General features: G+C 47.6%; 1 protein-coding gene across 4 annotated transcripts in view; it reads right to left on the bottom strand.

The window, feature by feature from the left end:
• LOC119383474 (choline/ethanolamine kinase) overlaps positions 1-17,257 on the bottom strand; it is a 116,166-nt gene that overhangs the window by 77,919 nt on the left and 20,990 nt on the right. The window contains exon 1 of one of the 4 annotated variants that reach the window (XM_037651603.2): positions 15,393-16,636. The exons of 2 other annotated variants lie outside the window; for them this stretch is intronic. In XM_037651603.2, coding sequence (XP_037507531.1) covers positions 15,393-15,610 — 218 coding nt within the window. In that variant the 5' untranslated portion in view covers positions 15,611-16,636. Of the gene's footprint in view, positions 1-25; positions 136-15,392; positions 16,637-17,257 lie in introns of those variants that run through there. One more of the 4 variants, XM_049412531.1, reaches the window with a different exon arrangement.

Raw genomic sequence — 17,257 nt, 5'->3', positions numbered from 1 at the left:
AAATTCTGGGCGTTGTTGGGCTTACCTCACGTCGCAGAGCAGCTGCTCAACGAGTACCATTGCGGAACTGGAGTCAAGCGTAGTATAGTTTCACAGGAATCGACTCGAGGTCGAAAAGAGCGAGCCCCTTCCGGTTTGAATACAGGGAGCGAATGACTCTGTCCTGAGGAGAGTGGGAGTCTCTCAGCGAGTGGGAGACAAGCAAGCACCACAAAGTCGAGTAAACAGCGTCAATGGGGATCACGATACGTCCTCTCTATGCATGTGTCTCTTGAGCAACGCCTCCTGACGTCATCTGTGTGCACACACCTAAGCCTTGCTGGATGAAGCAGGGAAGGTGGCGGGTATCAAGCTAAGTCAATAAGAAAGATACAGCTGATACAAAGGCAGCAAAAGCGAGGGCAATTCTGTTTGGTTTACTTCATTTCACCGCGGTTACTCAGGTGTGGAGCCCGGACAGCGCCTCTTGAGAATTAGGTCAGACTGTTTGGCAGAGTATGTAACCATGAGACGCTACTGATACGATTGTTTTGAAAGGACCAACGCTGACTTTGGTCGAGAGGCAAAAGCCTCATCGGCTCATGCTGTCTCTTATGAAACTCGAATGCATAAGAGAACGGAACCGGAAGATCGAAGCAAGCTTCCGGCTTCGTTGCTGCAGTCTTATCCAAAGGCCAATTGTATTGGATTGGAATGAACTTTATTTCTCCAACGGCTATTTCTGCTGGCCAATGCAGTCCCTTGTTTATCTTGCGTTTGCAATTGCGCCCCGGCGGCCCTGTGTGCGGAGTTGTCTCATTTGGTGAAGCACCATTCTGTGGTGTTTGGCGTTACGGTGACGGTGGGGGTATTGGTGGGGTTATAGGCTTCTCTTTCCTCGTCAACTATGTTACATTGAGTCCACCAGTCCAGACTCTCGTAGAAATGTTTGTAGAATGCGCGACACACTTCCTTCCGCGTTCTGTCCCTCCGGGAGAACTAAAGCTTTCGCGAGGCAACCATCTTCTTCCCGTGCCGTTCAGGAGCTTCTTACAGACGAAATGGTTGATGCATACAATCCACTTTGTTGCACCCAGTGAGAGACCTAAACGCACCATTCACGCCAACGCAGATATATATGTCATGCTGGACAACACTGTATGGTGTATAGCTCAGCTCTCCCGTTTATATCTTCCTCTAAGACCTCACAGTGTCTCTGCTCAAAATGCGCGCGAACTACACTCGGTGTACTTAAAAGGACATTAAAACAAAATTGGATCACCTACGCACTATTGGTACGAAGACTGAGGAAGCCGCGAGGCTGGTGACTCTGACCTCCTCCTTTCCCTCCTCCTCACCCTCACTCCCTTTCCCCACACGTTGCTATACTATACTATACAACCCTGTGTTGTACTTTACCCTCTCACCTCCCCCTCGGTCAGCGTTCGCTAGAGATCATATTGATTGATTGATTGATTGATTGATTGATTGATTGATTGATTGATTGATTGATTGATTGATTGATTGATTGATTGATTGATAATATACTCACTCACTACCCTGAAGCCGGCGACTGAAATTGAATTATACCTCTCATCGATCAGTCTGTATTCGTAAATTACATGCCCAGATTTCTACAAAGATATACCTAAACAAATTTGTACAGTGTGCACAAAGAGTGCAAAGAGTGCGGTGACTTCGGATAGGTTGTTTTCATTGACTACATGGTCAATGCGAATGACTAAGAGCACCGGTAAGGAGTATACGCGCAGCGTTTCTCCACAGGTGGCAATCTAGCAAGGTTCCAGTCTGCACTGCACAGCGAGCGGGGCCTTTGCGAAAATTTTCGCTGACGCACATACCAATTCTCCGTACTCAGACACCTCTCTTTCCCAAACGGTGCACGACGCACCAATTTGATGATAGCAAAGCTCGATACACTACGCTCTTTCCACGCCCCTCGCGACTGCTATATATTTTCTATATATATACCTATGTATACACTATATATACACGGACACGTGAAGTGTGCAGTTGAATAGACCGCACTTAATTGCTCTCCATTTTACTCCATGGTAAAGGGGGTCATTACATCGGCCGTCTTCTCGGAATGATTGCGTCAGCAACGACAGTCGGCGGGATATCTCGATTGCGGCCTGTCTGGAGAAGTGACTTCGGATAGGTCGTTGTCATTGAGGTTAGCGAACACTGACCAACGTGTACAACACCTTCAGACGCCGTTGACGTCACACCTCATCAGTCGCGCACCAATGCGTATTAGTGATTGGCTTACAGTACAGTCGTTTAATCGCTTGAGATTCTAAACGGGTCGCGTTCAATATTGAAACGCTGCCGTCCAACCCTGATCCCTCCCCCCCCCCCCCCCCCGCCTATTGTGCTGGCCCTGCCTTGCAGACATCTGTACAATATTGTAATGGCCGCGATACCTCTTCAGATATGTGTTGTGTGCCCCTTTCAACTGAGAAACTGTATTTCGCGAACGTTGACAATCGAACGCCAAGACTATACGGATGACTGTTCCCAGTAATCTATCTCGATAGATCAGCTTCGAGGGTGCTCTCAACCGACTCGAACCAGACCGACGCGTCGACTTCTGCTGGAAATCTTGAAAAACACTTGAGCAATCCAGTAGTACATCTAGTTCCTTTCTGTGTCCGTTCTTCGCATATACGCCTCCCGCTCTCACCATAAGCAAGGTGCATGTGATTTTGGTGCATTGACGCGATTAACATCATTTCATGAATACGCGTACTTGATGCTACGATATAACTGAAGCGGTCACCGCTATTTTCTCATCTCGTATGCTTCCTGATATGCGCGTTTGTTTTCGAGTAGTTCCCAGTGCTTATTCAACGAATACGCTATAATTGTGAGTTTTACTGATCATAAGCGAAAGCTAGTTATAAAAAAAAACTCACAGGGTCCCTTATGCACTCGCCTAAGACGACTCGAAGGCGAAAGCCATCTTATCCTTTTAAAGGGGCCCCGCAGCACTTTTTGAGCATGATGAGAAAACGCTGCCGATACAGGTACTCGAGGCTCCTGAGAACATGTGAACCAAGCATTATAGCGGAGCCCGCGGCCTGGAATTTACAATTAATTCTCAAAATCAGCTAGAAATAGCTCTCTCTTCTCTCGACAAATGATTCCATAAACCTATGGTCCACGTCCATGGGCTGATTTGAGCATCGTGAGCTGCATAGTTACCGCGGGATGCCGCGATGTGCCCGCGCTCTCTCTCGCGATCGCACTGAGAGTAATCCGCGCGCTCGAAAAAAAAAATAAAAAAAGAAGCGCTCAAGGTCATGATGCGGCGCCACACCTCCCTGCTTAGCTTCCAGCGCGCTCGTCGTGACGAGAGAAGGGAGAAAGCACTTACAGCGCGCGACAGATCTCTATAACTCATCTCGTACTTGACGGATTCTAAAAATCTTTGCGTCAGTCCATTCGTCAGGCAATAAAGTCCCTTAATGAGGCCACTCCATGATTACCTGGAAAAGTGTTGCAGGGCCCCTTTAAGTGCGTAGCACTTTAGGGGCCCGACTTGTCGTACATCCACTGTCTCATGTCGCATGTCGCATGATCACGCAGTGGTGAATACAGGCCTAAAACAAGGCTAACAATGCTCAAAACCAGTGCAAAATAAACTAACAAGGCCTAAAATAATGTCAACTACAGAAATAACCAAGAATTAATCGGAATAATTTAGCTAAGGTCGCTAAAACCGCTTCTGAAACATCTGGCTGATACCCGCACCGCGCAAGAGAGGGCGCCACCGCCTCGGCAAGCGCGCGATTGATTGCCAAGGAAGTCGCTGGGTTGCCCGTGCTACGCACTTCCTCAGGCGCGGGATTTAGAACTACACATAGGGCCTACACAGGAATGACATTAGCGCAGGATTTTTTTCGTCAAAGCCGATATATTTATCCTCTCCCACTTCCTCACCCGAAAGATTACTGCACCTAACGTGGCTTTGCATTGCCTCCGGGATCGGCACACCTGTCATCATGCGGTGATATTGTGTGCATAATGTGTCGTAGTGACGTCACAAACGTCTGTGATCTGTGACGTCACGATCACGTCACATGGTGACGTCGTCAAGCTGTAATGTCTGATCACGTAATCTTTTGCATCGTTTGTGTTGACGCAGCCGCCGACGGTCACTTTTAGAGTTTGATGCGGCATCTAAGGCCTTTAAAAAAAAAGACGAATAACAGTAGCTGCTTCGTTACCGTGCAGCGCACTTTTGTTCCCGTTTGAGCACTAGTCCGTCATAGGTTTCAGCGATACGCTTGTTGCTCTTTAAATACAGTATGTATTCTTTTTCGAACAAACCCCGTAAGAGGACGGTCCCAGTTGAGTGTGCGGCTCTTGGCGGAACGTGGTATGTGTCACGTACAACCCGAAGCGCCCACACACAAAAAGCGAGCAGGCGCGCCGCCCCATGTCCGCGGGGTCTGAAATGTGAGCGTATATTCATCGCGAGAGTGCGGACGGGCGCGGGGAGCCATGCCGTTCGGTCACACAACACTGCTTCCGGTTTCTCAGAAGCTCGGGTGGACCGTCGTCGAGAAAAGAAAACTCGGCCTGCAGCTTTTCCCGCCAGACAGGAAATGTCTGCAGGCCCTGTTTGTCTTGCAGAGCTGGGACCGCCCTTACAAAGTGGACGCATTGTAGGCATCTACATTAATTACTCGCATAGATAGATAGATAGATAGATAGATAGATAGATAGATAGATAGATAGATAGATAGATAGATAGATAGATAGATAGATAGATAGATAGATAGATAGATAGATAGATAGATAGATAGATAGATAGATAGATAGATAGATAGATAGATAGATAGATAGAAAATGGCAAGGCATGTAGTTATGTGCGATGTAATGTACTCACGGATAGAAAAGGTGAAAATATTCACCTGTACAATATTTTTTTAGAATACATACTGCTATGAGCAATTGCTCGTGGTAACCGCATCATATGTCGCTGCTAATCTGGCCGCTAAAGGTAATGTCGGCTTTGATGTAAATGTTCGAGTCAAAATTATGCCGATATGACATGAACTATAGACGCTGGAAAGGGAAGTTTGAGCCTTACAGTTACTTAGCCTTAACTTCTCGCGTTTCAGTGTGCGAGTACTGTATTACAGTAGACTATTGTTATGATAAGACGTACTGGGCCAGTTGCGTAGTCAGGGGGGGGGGACACCGGGCCCGTGCCCCCGCCTCCCCGCCGAAATTTTTTTCTGCCATGGGATACAGAGCACAGTATGATACTCGACCACACTTACCTGCCCGGACCCCACGTCGGATCAAGGGCGTGCCCCCCCCCCCCCCCTTCCCCCCCCGAAAAACATTTCTGCCTACGCCACTGGGCCCGTGATTTTCCCTTCGCCTCGGTATAGTTGTACACCAGATACCAGTATAATATCACCTGCCGCAGCATCCACCTGCGCCTCCGCCCGCACCGAGAAGATCAAATAATGAACAAATCACTTTGTTCACACGTCACATCGTCCACTGCAAGATATAAGTTGTGTGGACAGAATGCTATTACAAGGTCCATAGAGTGGCAGCACTCTTCTCGATTGCTGAGCGCCTTTGGCGATTATAAAGCTCGTGACTCGGTTGATACGACCGGGTGGCGGGTGCCGAGCCTTGTGTTGGTTTCACTCCTGCCACGCGTGATCGTATGTCAGCGATATTCCGATGTCTGTAAGTTCCGGCCCATATCTTCGGAATCTGTGGGATAAACGATGCCGCTGTTTGTATAAGCCGTCCTTTACCTTTCGATAAACTTGACTGCGAGACCGACTTATCGCGTGTTCGCGTGTGTGCTCAAGAGGCAGGCGTATATCCGTTCTTATACAGCAGTAAACACGTCCGTCGGCGTGCACGCGTGCAGCAGTTAAGAGACCCAAAATGCCTAATCTCTGCTGCAGCAGTATAGAGTGAAAGGGAGTGTATATATGCGCACTCCACCCTGACTCACGGGCACGCCCGGTAGTTTTCCGTGGAGGTCGGCAACGCTACAGAATTGCCACTCGCGCGCGGGTTATCGTCGGCCGTGTTTTGGCGTGTGCTGCCCGCGTCTCTGACGATTCCGAGGAGACGACGACGAGGAAGTGGAGGAAAGTGTTATCGCTGTGCCAGCAGCGCAATTACACGCCTTGCCGAATGTTGCCAGCATCATATCAGGCATCCTATAGACGTCCGCATGCAGACAAAGTAAGATAACCAGCTACGGCGAGGGAAGAGCCTAAATATATGGAGGGGGGGGGGGGTATTCAGATGATCCTTCGTGCTTTGATATCTCCTGATCAGGAGGCTGGAACGAGTGAAGTAATTTAACTCGACTGGTGGAGGAAAAGTTGTTTCATGTATAGTATTACGCAACTGTAGTGTAAGCGAGTGCAAGTGCAGTCCTTTCCACCGTTGCTGCCAACCCAAGAAAGAGCTTTCGGATGCAAACGGCCTCGATTGGCCCCGCGACCCGCTATCACCGGAAATTCTTTTCACGCTTATGTCAGTGTGCAGAGCAACAGTATTTTTACCGCGGATCATGCTGGTTGATTCAACGACCTGGCTAACTTGGCAGCTACGGGACTTGTTCGACTACACCTGAGCACCTCATAGGTGTTTCTTTCTCTATTATTTCTTTGTTTTTCGGGGGGGGGTCATGTTTTCCTCCTTCCGTGTGTGCGTGCGTGGTGATACGCACCTTTCCGCGACAGCTCCTTTTCATTTAACGAACACAACACTAAGAACAGTTCACAATCCAGTCTTTAGGCGCGCAGAAGGGTTCAGTTACAAGTTAGCCACATTATGCGCATAACCACCATTTCTCCCATTAGTGGATCAAAGGATAGTATTAGTTGGTATTCATATGGGAGGATTAACTTAAAAAAACTACACACCTTACGAACAGTTGCGATGTGCTTGCAATATATCACAAATCTATAACAAAAGTCAGCACCCTTAGCTCCCCCCTCCTTTCCTCCCCTCCCCCTTCGTTTTAGGGGCGTAGCTCCTCTTAGTCTAACCTTGTCACGTCTCCGTTGTCCGACGTATCTCCCGGCAGCCGGCAGTAAACTGCGGCGTGACCACCCTTACTGCGCATGCGCATACCCTCTCCACACACCTCCTCTCCACTCCCCCTCGCCATTCCCCATGTCCTCTTCCCCTCTCCCCTTCCCCTCTCCCATACCCCTCTCCACTTCCCCTCTCCCCTCCCCCTTTCCACTCTTCCTCTGAAACGCGGGCTAGACATGCCGAAATTCTCTCCTGCGCAACGTCGCGAAGAACTCGAGCGCATGCGCGTCCCCTCCCCTTCTCTCTTCCCTCCTACGCTGCGCCCCTCTCGCCCGCCTGTCGACCGCGTTCCCCGCTCGCCCTGTGAGAATTAACGGCCAGGCTAGATGGAAGATACGACGCGCGTAGCGTCCCTCTTCGCGTTCCACGACGCGAGGTCGGTAGCATGCCCAACGAACGCCAACGGAACGCGATCGTGCAAGTGCTCCGGTTTCGCATCGCCTCATGGTCCCCTTTAGCGGGAGATGGTGTAATTTTTCTAGATGGCGCTGTACACAATCTGTGTCGTCATCACCATTTCTCGTCTCATTTCCTAGATGGCGTTGGTCCAATAGAATTGTGTGCAATATGGCGCTTGTGTGAATCGACACTAGATGGCGCTGGAAGTGCCGCTGCTCTCCGATTGGCTGCTGCGCGGGGATGCGCGGGAAACGAGCGCCTCTCTCATTCTCCTGGATCGTCGCCGTACGTGTCGGATCGTTGGTGCAGCATGGACGATGCGCAGCGGCGGGCGCTCGCTTGGCGGCAGCCAGGCGGATCCCAAGACGGTGCTCGCCAAGGACACCGTTGCGAAACGGGCTCAACGAGAAGCGGATCCCGAGACCATGATTGCGTCAGGAGCTTCGCCCAAGCTCTTCATCATTCACCCGTGGATATGCTGTAATTTTTTCTTATCTATAAAACAAACATAAATTTGTGAATAGTTTGTATGCGTTACTCGAAATCCAGACGGCAGGGCGAATAAGAGTGCGTGGAAAGTATAAATAAAGGGCTTCTGATAATAAGTTAATACTCGCTCGTATTTTCTCAACGAGTCTGGATGTTTACAAAATGTGCTTTACAAAAATTCCGCCTGGCAGTCCTATGTCATATGATTGTGGAATATAGCACTTGAATTATTACAGTAGAAAAACATTCTATGTTGTTTAAGTTTACTACATCATAAGAATGAGTGAGTTCAGGGAACGAATATTTAATGAAGGAACCACTTTTTCTGTGGATCAGTTTATCTGTAAGTGTTTTCTTTTTCTAATGCTAAGTTATCAAGTTTCAAAAGACGATGCATTAAATTATAGAATCAATAAATGATTTATAATATATATATATATATATATATATATATATATATATATATATATATGAAGGCCACACTCTGGCTGAAACGCCGAAATAAACAACGTTGTGACTTCTCACGGAGGATCTACTTGACTATATATATATATATATATATATATATATATATATATATATATATATATATATATATATATATATATATATATATATATTAAACGAGACAGGCTTGCAATATGCTACCCTGAAGTGTTCCATATCAGGTAAAGTCTGTGGAAGACAAGGGGTTTGTTCATAGCAATACACCGGTGTCTGTTTGCTAAGTATAGCATGTAATTATACTGAGAAAAAACGCAATGTATTCCGTAACACGGCAACACGTTTCTTAATATTTCGTGGTTTATTAAAGACGATATTAAAGACGATAGTCTTTCTTGGGGAACTTAAACGCAGAAATTTTGGTCTGTATTTCTGTCTGTCTGTCTTTCTGTTTGTCGGCACGTCCCTCGATTCAGCCACTCGGCCAAAGTTGAACCACTTGCCCAAGGGCCAGCCATCGTGAACGGCTGACTAGGTTCATACTTGTGTACATTGTTGATCAAAAAGCAAACATTACGCATATCTGAGGTGCAACATCACTAGGTAAGTATTAGGTGGTGTGTTCCTTTAATAGAAAATACATAGATACGTAATTCTAGAGACCCTAGTTTCTTAAGCTGCGCTGAAAATGCGACTGCGCCGAAACTTGGCTTCCTCCGTGCCCTCTGCACGAGCTCATTGTTGTGTTTCGGTTTCGGTTCAGTATTACACTGTACGAATGCCATGGGGCGCCGCTCTGGCATTCCTGCTTTACCCAGGCGACGTGAATATAAAAGAGTGTGTGGAGAGTACTCGTTGAGTGCGGAGGTTTCTTCTGCTTCGGCGCTTCGCGCCAAACCGCGTGTTCGGGCTGGCTGGCGTCCCCGCCGGTCGCGTTGGTCACCGCCGGTCTTCGCCTGCTGCTGCGCCGGGACTACCAGCCCGCAACACAGCATTCACGTTTCCTGACGTATTGCCAGATGGCGTTCATATCTCACGCAGCGCCTCTTCTATCGTCTTTAGACGACATTTGCAGCGAAGCACGCAGATACGCGGCCAATTTTTTCTCGCATATATTAGCCACGCCTAAAACTATCCTCAGCGTGTTTTTTACAGCGAATCTGTATACCTCTCTCGTTGGTCTGAAAACTTAGCGGCGTCAGCACAAAACTCCTATAACGCGTACGTGCCACAGAAACTGGACAAATCCCACTGCTCACCAACAGACGCTCGCGTGCTCCTCTACTAGCAGATGCGCGCGCTCCTTGCGTTTTCACTTCAGACGCGCTGAGGAAGGGAATTCGGAGAGGTGGACAGACGAGCCGACGAACGCAGCGTAGCGAAGGAAACAGCGAAACGAGCAAATACGTGTAACTCCGCTAGCGTTCGCCGCACATTCGTGCACAACTGCAACGCCACAACAAAATTGTGAACAACTGTGAACAAACTGTGAACAATGGTAACACCGATCCCACACGTTCCCGGTAAAGATTAGGTTGCAGCTGCTTTGTGCTTCACACGAGGGCTTCGAATGACGTCATACGGCCCTTCCTTCTCACCCGCGTATTTCCCGCTTTCATATACAAAAGGGAGAGGAGACCCGTCTAGGAACTCATTCAGTTCATTCTAAAACTGCCATGGGTAGACAACGGAAAGCGGTCTAGTGGTTATGGTGCTCGACTGCTGACCCGAAGGTCGCTGAATCGAATCTCGGCCGCGGCGGCCTCATTTTCGATAGAGGCGAAATAGCTTGAAGCCTACGTACTTAAATTTAGGTGCACGTTAAAGAACCCGAGGTGGTCGAAATTTCCGGAGCCCTCCACTACGGCGTCCCTCATAAACATATTGTGGTTTTGGGACGTTGAACCCCAACAATTATTATTAATAAATTAAAGAGACCAGAAGAACAGCGTGAACACAATGCTGGACAAAAGGAACAAATTCTTCTTGCTGAAAATAGTCGCGAAACCAATCACGGTCTACCACAGCGACCACAAAGCGATCATCAGTATCATTGCTCTAAAGCAGGGGTCCCAAACGCGCGGCCCGCGGACCTATCGTTATCGGCACTACCCTCGCATGGCATGTCTTTGTCCCGCATTTTCTTTTTAGTTTCTTAATAAGTATGTTAATGAGCTACGCAGACATGACTGGTCTCAAGCATTTTGTTCGTGAGGCGCCCCATGGGGTCACAGTGCGTTGAAGCACAACCATGAAACAAAATCTCTATATTTCAGAATCAGCGTCCATATTTTAGTCATTCTGCAGATTGGTATCGATATGTTGTTCGAATCCTGAGGTCAAATCCGCTTCAGAAATGACCCATGTATGAGAAATGGGAAAGGCCGCCTTTCAAATGGGTACGTTAGCTGACATTTTGTACGTACTAAATCACGTGATGATGATCTTTTGCATCACTCGTGTGGACTCCGACGGGAGACACCATCGCTGGACGCCGGTCAATTTTCGCGTTTGATGCGGCTTCTCAGGCTTTCGCCTTAAAACACGAACAACACCTTGGCCACGGTGATATATATATATATATATATATATATATATATATATATATATATATATATATATATATATATATATATAGGCCCCGCCACGGTGGTCTAGTGGTTATGGCACTCGACTGCTGACCCGAAGGTCGCGGGATCGAATCCCGGCCGCGGCGGCTGCGTTTTCGATGGAGGCGAAAATGTTTGAGGCCCGTGTACTTAGCTTTAGGTGCACGTTAAAGAACCCCAGGTGGTCATAATTTCCGGAGCCCTCCACTACGGCGTCCCTCACAATCATATCCTGGTTTTGGGACGTTCAACCCCAGATAATATATATATATATATATATATATATATATATATATATATATATATATATATATATATATATATATATATATATATATATATATATATATATATATGAGAACTAACAGACAATAATGCCAAGGAAAGTATAGGGGATGTTTTTAGAATAAATGTAAGGTAATTGTGAAGAAAGAAAAGTGGAAGGTGGTATGCGAGGGATTATTGGTCAGCTGCCAGCTCGTAATAAGTTCACGTGCTACGTGACGCCAACAAGGCAGAAAAAGAGTGTTCCACACTCGCCGTCATGGCTACTGGCGGCGCTGACTGACGCTCCCACGTTTAAATGCACACATATACCCTATAAAGTGGACGGGGGGATGGCCGCCGCGGTAGCTCAGTTGGTAGAGCATCGGACGCGTTATTCGAAGGTCGCAGGTTCGGTCCCTGCCCGCGGCAAGCTATCTTTTCGTCCACTTTTCTTTCTTCACAATTACCTTACATTTATTCTAAAAACATCCCCTATACTTTCCTTGGCATTATTGTCTGTTAGTTCTCATTATTATTGTGTATAACAAAGAAAACGAGACCTTGAAATTAACACTTCTTTCCTTCATATATATATATATATATATATATATATATATACATATATATATATATTAATGGCTACGCAATTCACGCCGCTTTGTGTTCGAATTCCTAGTCATTGCGTCATCTCAAACCAAAACTCCGCTCTTCTCTCTCCATCTCTTTTTCCGACTATCTTCAGCCGAGTGACAGCGACTCTGAACAGGCTCCAGCTATGAAATGAGACTGAGGTCAGTGTCCACTATCTTATCAGTCCGGTGTTCGGCCCCTATCGACGTCGGCCACTGTGCAACGATCACAGACGGCGCAGGTCATCCAAGGCGAGGCCGGGCAGGAGAAACAAACACTCGAGAAGAACGAGTGTACTCACAAGCGTCCTCGTTATGCGTACAGCCTGCCTCCTCAGGAAGCCAGGCAATTGCCATTGTGAGATTACGGTATCAAAAAATGACGTGAGAGGGAGGTAATGAGTGCTGGTGCTCTGAACGTACAAACGTCAGATCTATCACTTTTATCAATGCTGCTCTCGTGAAGTGGAGTGTGTTCGACACGGCGAAGACCGTTTAAATACATAGAGTTTTGTAACAAAGGCGTCTCACTTTTGCCCTCTGCTATATAACAATGATCGCTGCGATGAACATTGTGTCGTGATGATGCGCCAGCGTATCTTTGGTATATGGTCGGCTGTTCAGTACGGAAATACGCCTAAGTGTTCCGCGTATGTACTGTGACTTGGCAAAAACAGTGTTTTTTTTTTTTGTTCTCGTATGAATCATTCTTCTTTTTTCAGAAAGACGGTGGAAATTTTAGACCAAACACAGGACGCTGTAGAATGCGCCGTACAATGCTCGCGCAACACGGAGAGAGGTAAAAGAGAAAAATAAAGTGACGTATGCCAGCGAGGTGCACGTCCGAGTTGATGTCCTTATACGCTTGGGAAAGGGGTTACGGGATGTCAAGAAAGAAAGAAGGAAAGAAAGAGACGAGATAAAAAGCTCAGGTTGTGAGTATAGTGTGCTTTCTTGGACGTCGTTGAGACAGTAATGGTGATTTCCATGATGATATGACAACTATGTTACACCCGAATTGTTCTGTTGCGCAAAACAAAAATAAATCTGAAAAACTCGATCCTTACGAGAAAAGGTTTGCGTGCTTATACCCGAATCAGGACACTTTCCTGTTGCTGCTTGGAATGACCTTGATGGATCCTTGCGAGATTTATCAAATCATAAATTTGTGGAGCCGTTACCTAATTATATTCATGAACCAACGATCTCACGTACCCTGATATTATTTTTCTTATTTCGTTTGCTTTCTTTGTATTTTTGCATACAATATTTATTCAGTTCATTGACAATATGTATGTACTTTTTTTTCGAGAGTTTGCCCAACGGCATGCCTCTATATGTATGTACTCACTCCTGCAATATCTTGCTATACAAGATGGCAGTATATGTAAATTAATAAAATAAATAAATGCAAAGTGACTGCATTGAAAAAATATATATATATCAAGAAAAAGCCTGTAAGTTGTTGTTCACGACTACTTCTTCCTTCTTTATTTACATGGCAACGTACAGTTAAAGCTCGATCTAACGAAACTCGATTTTACTAATTTCCTGATCTAACGAAAAAATTTCCATTCTCGGGCAGGTACCCATAGGGTTCAATGTTGTCATCAACTCGAATTAACGAAGCTATCATCGCACTAAACCCGATTCAACGAAGTTTTTGCGGGAATAAATTGGTGCTAAATGCAATGATTTTTGCTAATTTTGACACAGACTGGTTTTTCTTCGGGCGTGCGCTGTAACGCAATCGTGTTAAAACACTTATCCGCTATTGTCACAGCCCTAGTTTTATTTGACGAGGCTGCACGCCGCGCTCATGCACGGAACAACGGACTCGACAATCGGTAACGCTTTTACGTACAAAATGGCACTGGTGGTGGTCGTTTATCCTTCCTGTAAGTGTTCCCGAAGGAACGTGGTGGTTGCTTTTGTTATTTAAGGATTAATGCGCCGATCATCATCTTGCAACTTTCTTGCTATGTCTGATCGAACAATCACTGCATTCATTTTCCCTTTCTTTGCACATCGGCAGCTTGAAATAGCTTCACGTGACCGTCTACCTACTGCCCTCGTGGACTTATCACACACGCAGGCGTTTGTTAGTGGGAAATAAGATGCCGCAGTAGCTTTGAGGTGTTGCTACGTTACAATTTTAGATTTCGAAGGAGCTAAAAGTTCCTTTCTTGATTTTACGAACTTCCCGATCTAACGAAGTAATTTGAGCGCGGTGGTCACTCGTTAAATCGAGTTTTTTAACTGTATACAGAGCATGGCCACAAATAGGGCTGGGTTTCCGAAGGTCATAGGCAGGACACACAACAAACGAGACCAAGAATATAAACATACCAAACCTACTCAAAAGTCGATAACGAAATGTCAAATCACTAAAGGGGCAAGTCCGTAAACAAAGGATAAAGAAGAAAAAAGAAATAAAACAGAAAAATGGCAGGAGAGGCTTAAGATGTAGGAAGAATGCAACACAGCTGGGACAAGTCACGAGCACATAAATATACTGAAAGTCTACGGTAACTACTGTTAATAAGGAATTTATCACTTTACTATCTACGAGCACATCTCGGAGAACTTTGAGAGCCGATGTCCTTGGGCAGAACCAGGATTCAAACATATTTAACATGTTGGAAAGAGTGCCTACCTATAAGGTGCAGTGGCGTTGCCGAGGGGGGGGGGACCCCGAAAAATGTTCAGTTTTGCATGTGTATATACGTATACACGCAGACATACAAACGGACCCACGAACATGAATAAAGTATAAGTGACCACCTCCCCCCCCCCCCCTCCACACCTCCCGAAAAACATTTCTTGCTGCGCTACTGCTAAGATGCATGTACAGATGACTGCGAGCGATAGTTCATTGCTAGTCACATTGTGGGCATTCAATCAGACATTCCTCAATAAAAGCTTATATGCAGTTCGTCCATTCAGATAACGTTCCTTTCTTCAAACAATGGAAGAAGTAAAGCACCCTTTTTCTTTCCTCCTTCTTCTGCTAAGAACGATGGCTAACAGTAACCATTTTGACAGCCAACCTTATCTGAAGCGGATTCTGGAATAATCTGTGTAAATAGTAATGTTGGATGTTCTAAACGAATACTGACAGTGAACGGTGCAGCACATATATGGCACTGTGATATGCATGCTCACTGATCGCCCTATGTGAAAGTGTTAGTTTTTGTGATGTGCAATTGTGAAAATGTGAATGTGTCCCTGAACACTGATATGTCACGCAGGATGTATGCTCTGTACATAGTGTAAATAAATTTTTTCTAAACAGTAAAGTTAGTAACAAAATGTTTAGAGATGGGATGCTCGCGAACTCGCCAAACTCAGATGCTTTTACCGAAAGCAGTGCGGTCCTCTAGAACGGCGCGCACTTCTGTCAGTGAATTCAGCTTAGAAGCCGTATGCTATAGATGGCTGCACCAGCTCAATGTCTCACCCAGCGGGACGGCCCCTTGCGCTGCCGCCGGCCTTCGTGCCGCCGCTGAGAGAGGCCCACAGGGCGCGGCTCTCGGCGGTCCATGGCGAACTGGGGGTCGGCCTGCACGGACCCATGATGGGACGTACAAAACGCACCGTGGCCGATGTTGACGGGACGGCCGCACGCCGAGCGACGCGGGCCCAAGACGGAAGAAGCGCTTCCGCTACAGGAGCCATCGCCAACTCGAATACGTGTCGAGGAAGTGCAGGGGTCAAGGATGCGCACGATGTGGCAGCGGCAGCGACGGCAACGACTCCCTGAACTCGGGGCTCGTGCGGAGACACACCGCGGGGCGTTAGCGGTTGAATCGGTTGACGCGCCGACGTATTGCCGTTCGGTGTATCGCTTCTTCGGAGCGGTTCGCTCCTGCTTGTTAAGCGATCCTTCCAGGAAGCAATGGTTGATCGGGAACAGTGTTCGGGGCTTGCTGGCGCCGCCCTTTTAGTCCGACCAAATCGCCTGTCCAGGAGGAGCACTAGAGACGATGTTCACACTTTCGCGATGCAACGAGGAGGGATCAATGGCATAGCGACGCCGAAGCCAGGAAGGCGATTTCTTCGTCTTTTTCAACTTGTACAGATCCTTGGCCCCTTGGACTGTCACTGAGCCTGAATATGTCGAAGTTCTATCCCTACGCGAAGTGCGGCTCGAAGCCAAGCGCGCGTCGTTAGCGGCACAACAAATCACCGCTAATCGTTAAGCGACAGACCGTTCTCCAATGCACACTCTTCCTTGGGCTTGAAGGGAGGCGCGTTTCACAGCAACCCGTCGCACAGCAACAAGCAAGAGTCCGTTCGCAGACGTGGGGAATGAGTGGATGACTGCAGCTTCTTTGCACTCCGAGTCGTAGAGATAAATAGGCTGACACCTGCGGCGACAACAGAGCTGCACGGAAACACACACACACACAAGCGCACACGTCGGTTTTCTCTCCGCGTCGCTGGGCAGTTTTTGGGCCGTAAAACGGAAAAGGCGACGACTGTCTTCCGGGGTACTAAAGGTGTGGCGCAAGCCGCTTCTCCGGATGGCGACGAAATCGGAGTCTTGGAACAGCTGTGCACAGAAAGATTGAGCGCGATGCATTCGTTCCGGCGACGCCTTTTATGCGATGGCACGGCGATTTCGTTCTACTGGACTCGATGGGACGTGCCGCCACCACCACCGAACACGACACATCACCAAGCGCAACCACCAAGACAACGGCTACGTCAGCGCGCCCCTCGTGCCCCTTCGAACGTGCGTCATGACGCGTGAAAGAGCCGGTTTCGGCTAGCCGAGGAGGCCGGTGGCCTATACGAAGCGTGTGATGGCCAATTGTAACCCATTTACGACCACTTGCGGGCGTTATGCAGGCGTGCGAGGGAAGCTGCGCGGCGTCGGAGCATCCGTTGCCCCGACGTTTGGTCGAGTGCTCGCGAACCGCTGATCCATGCACGCGTGCGCGGCATGCAAGCTGCTGCACTTCACTGATGTTTGCGTTTTGAGTCCTTCCGAGACAGCCACAAGCAAGCCACGTGCGCGTTTGGCCATCGGTGCCGGAGACAATCGAGCCATCCATCTTCTTTCCCGACTCCCCTCGCCTAGCTGCCTGGCAACGCGAATGACGATGGAGCGCAGCTTCACAGTATACTGTACCAACCGCAATTTCACAGCGCTGCTCGATTCGAACGACCCACATGAAATCAATGACGTTACAGAAGAGGATTTCGTTAAAGGCATATCTAAAGGAGAGGTGGAGAGAGAAAATATCCATTAGTGAGAACGGTGTCTCCGCTCAGCAGTGGGAGGTCTCCTCAGTCCAGGAGCCCTGCCGCATTGCCTGC

This window comes from Rhipicephalus sanguineus, chromosome 2, assembly GCF_013339695.2.
Source record: "Rhipicephalus sanguineus isolate Rsan-2018 chromosome 2, BIME_Rsan_1.4, whole genome shotgun sequence".
Classification (NCBI taxonomy): domain Eukaryota; kingdom Metazoa; phylum Arthropoda; class Arachnida; order Ixodida; family Ixodidae; genus Rhipicephalus; species Rhipicephalus sanguineus.
Note: the sequence above shows the minus strand (reverse complement) of the source record. Positions and strands in the feature narration are given on the sequence as shown.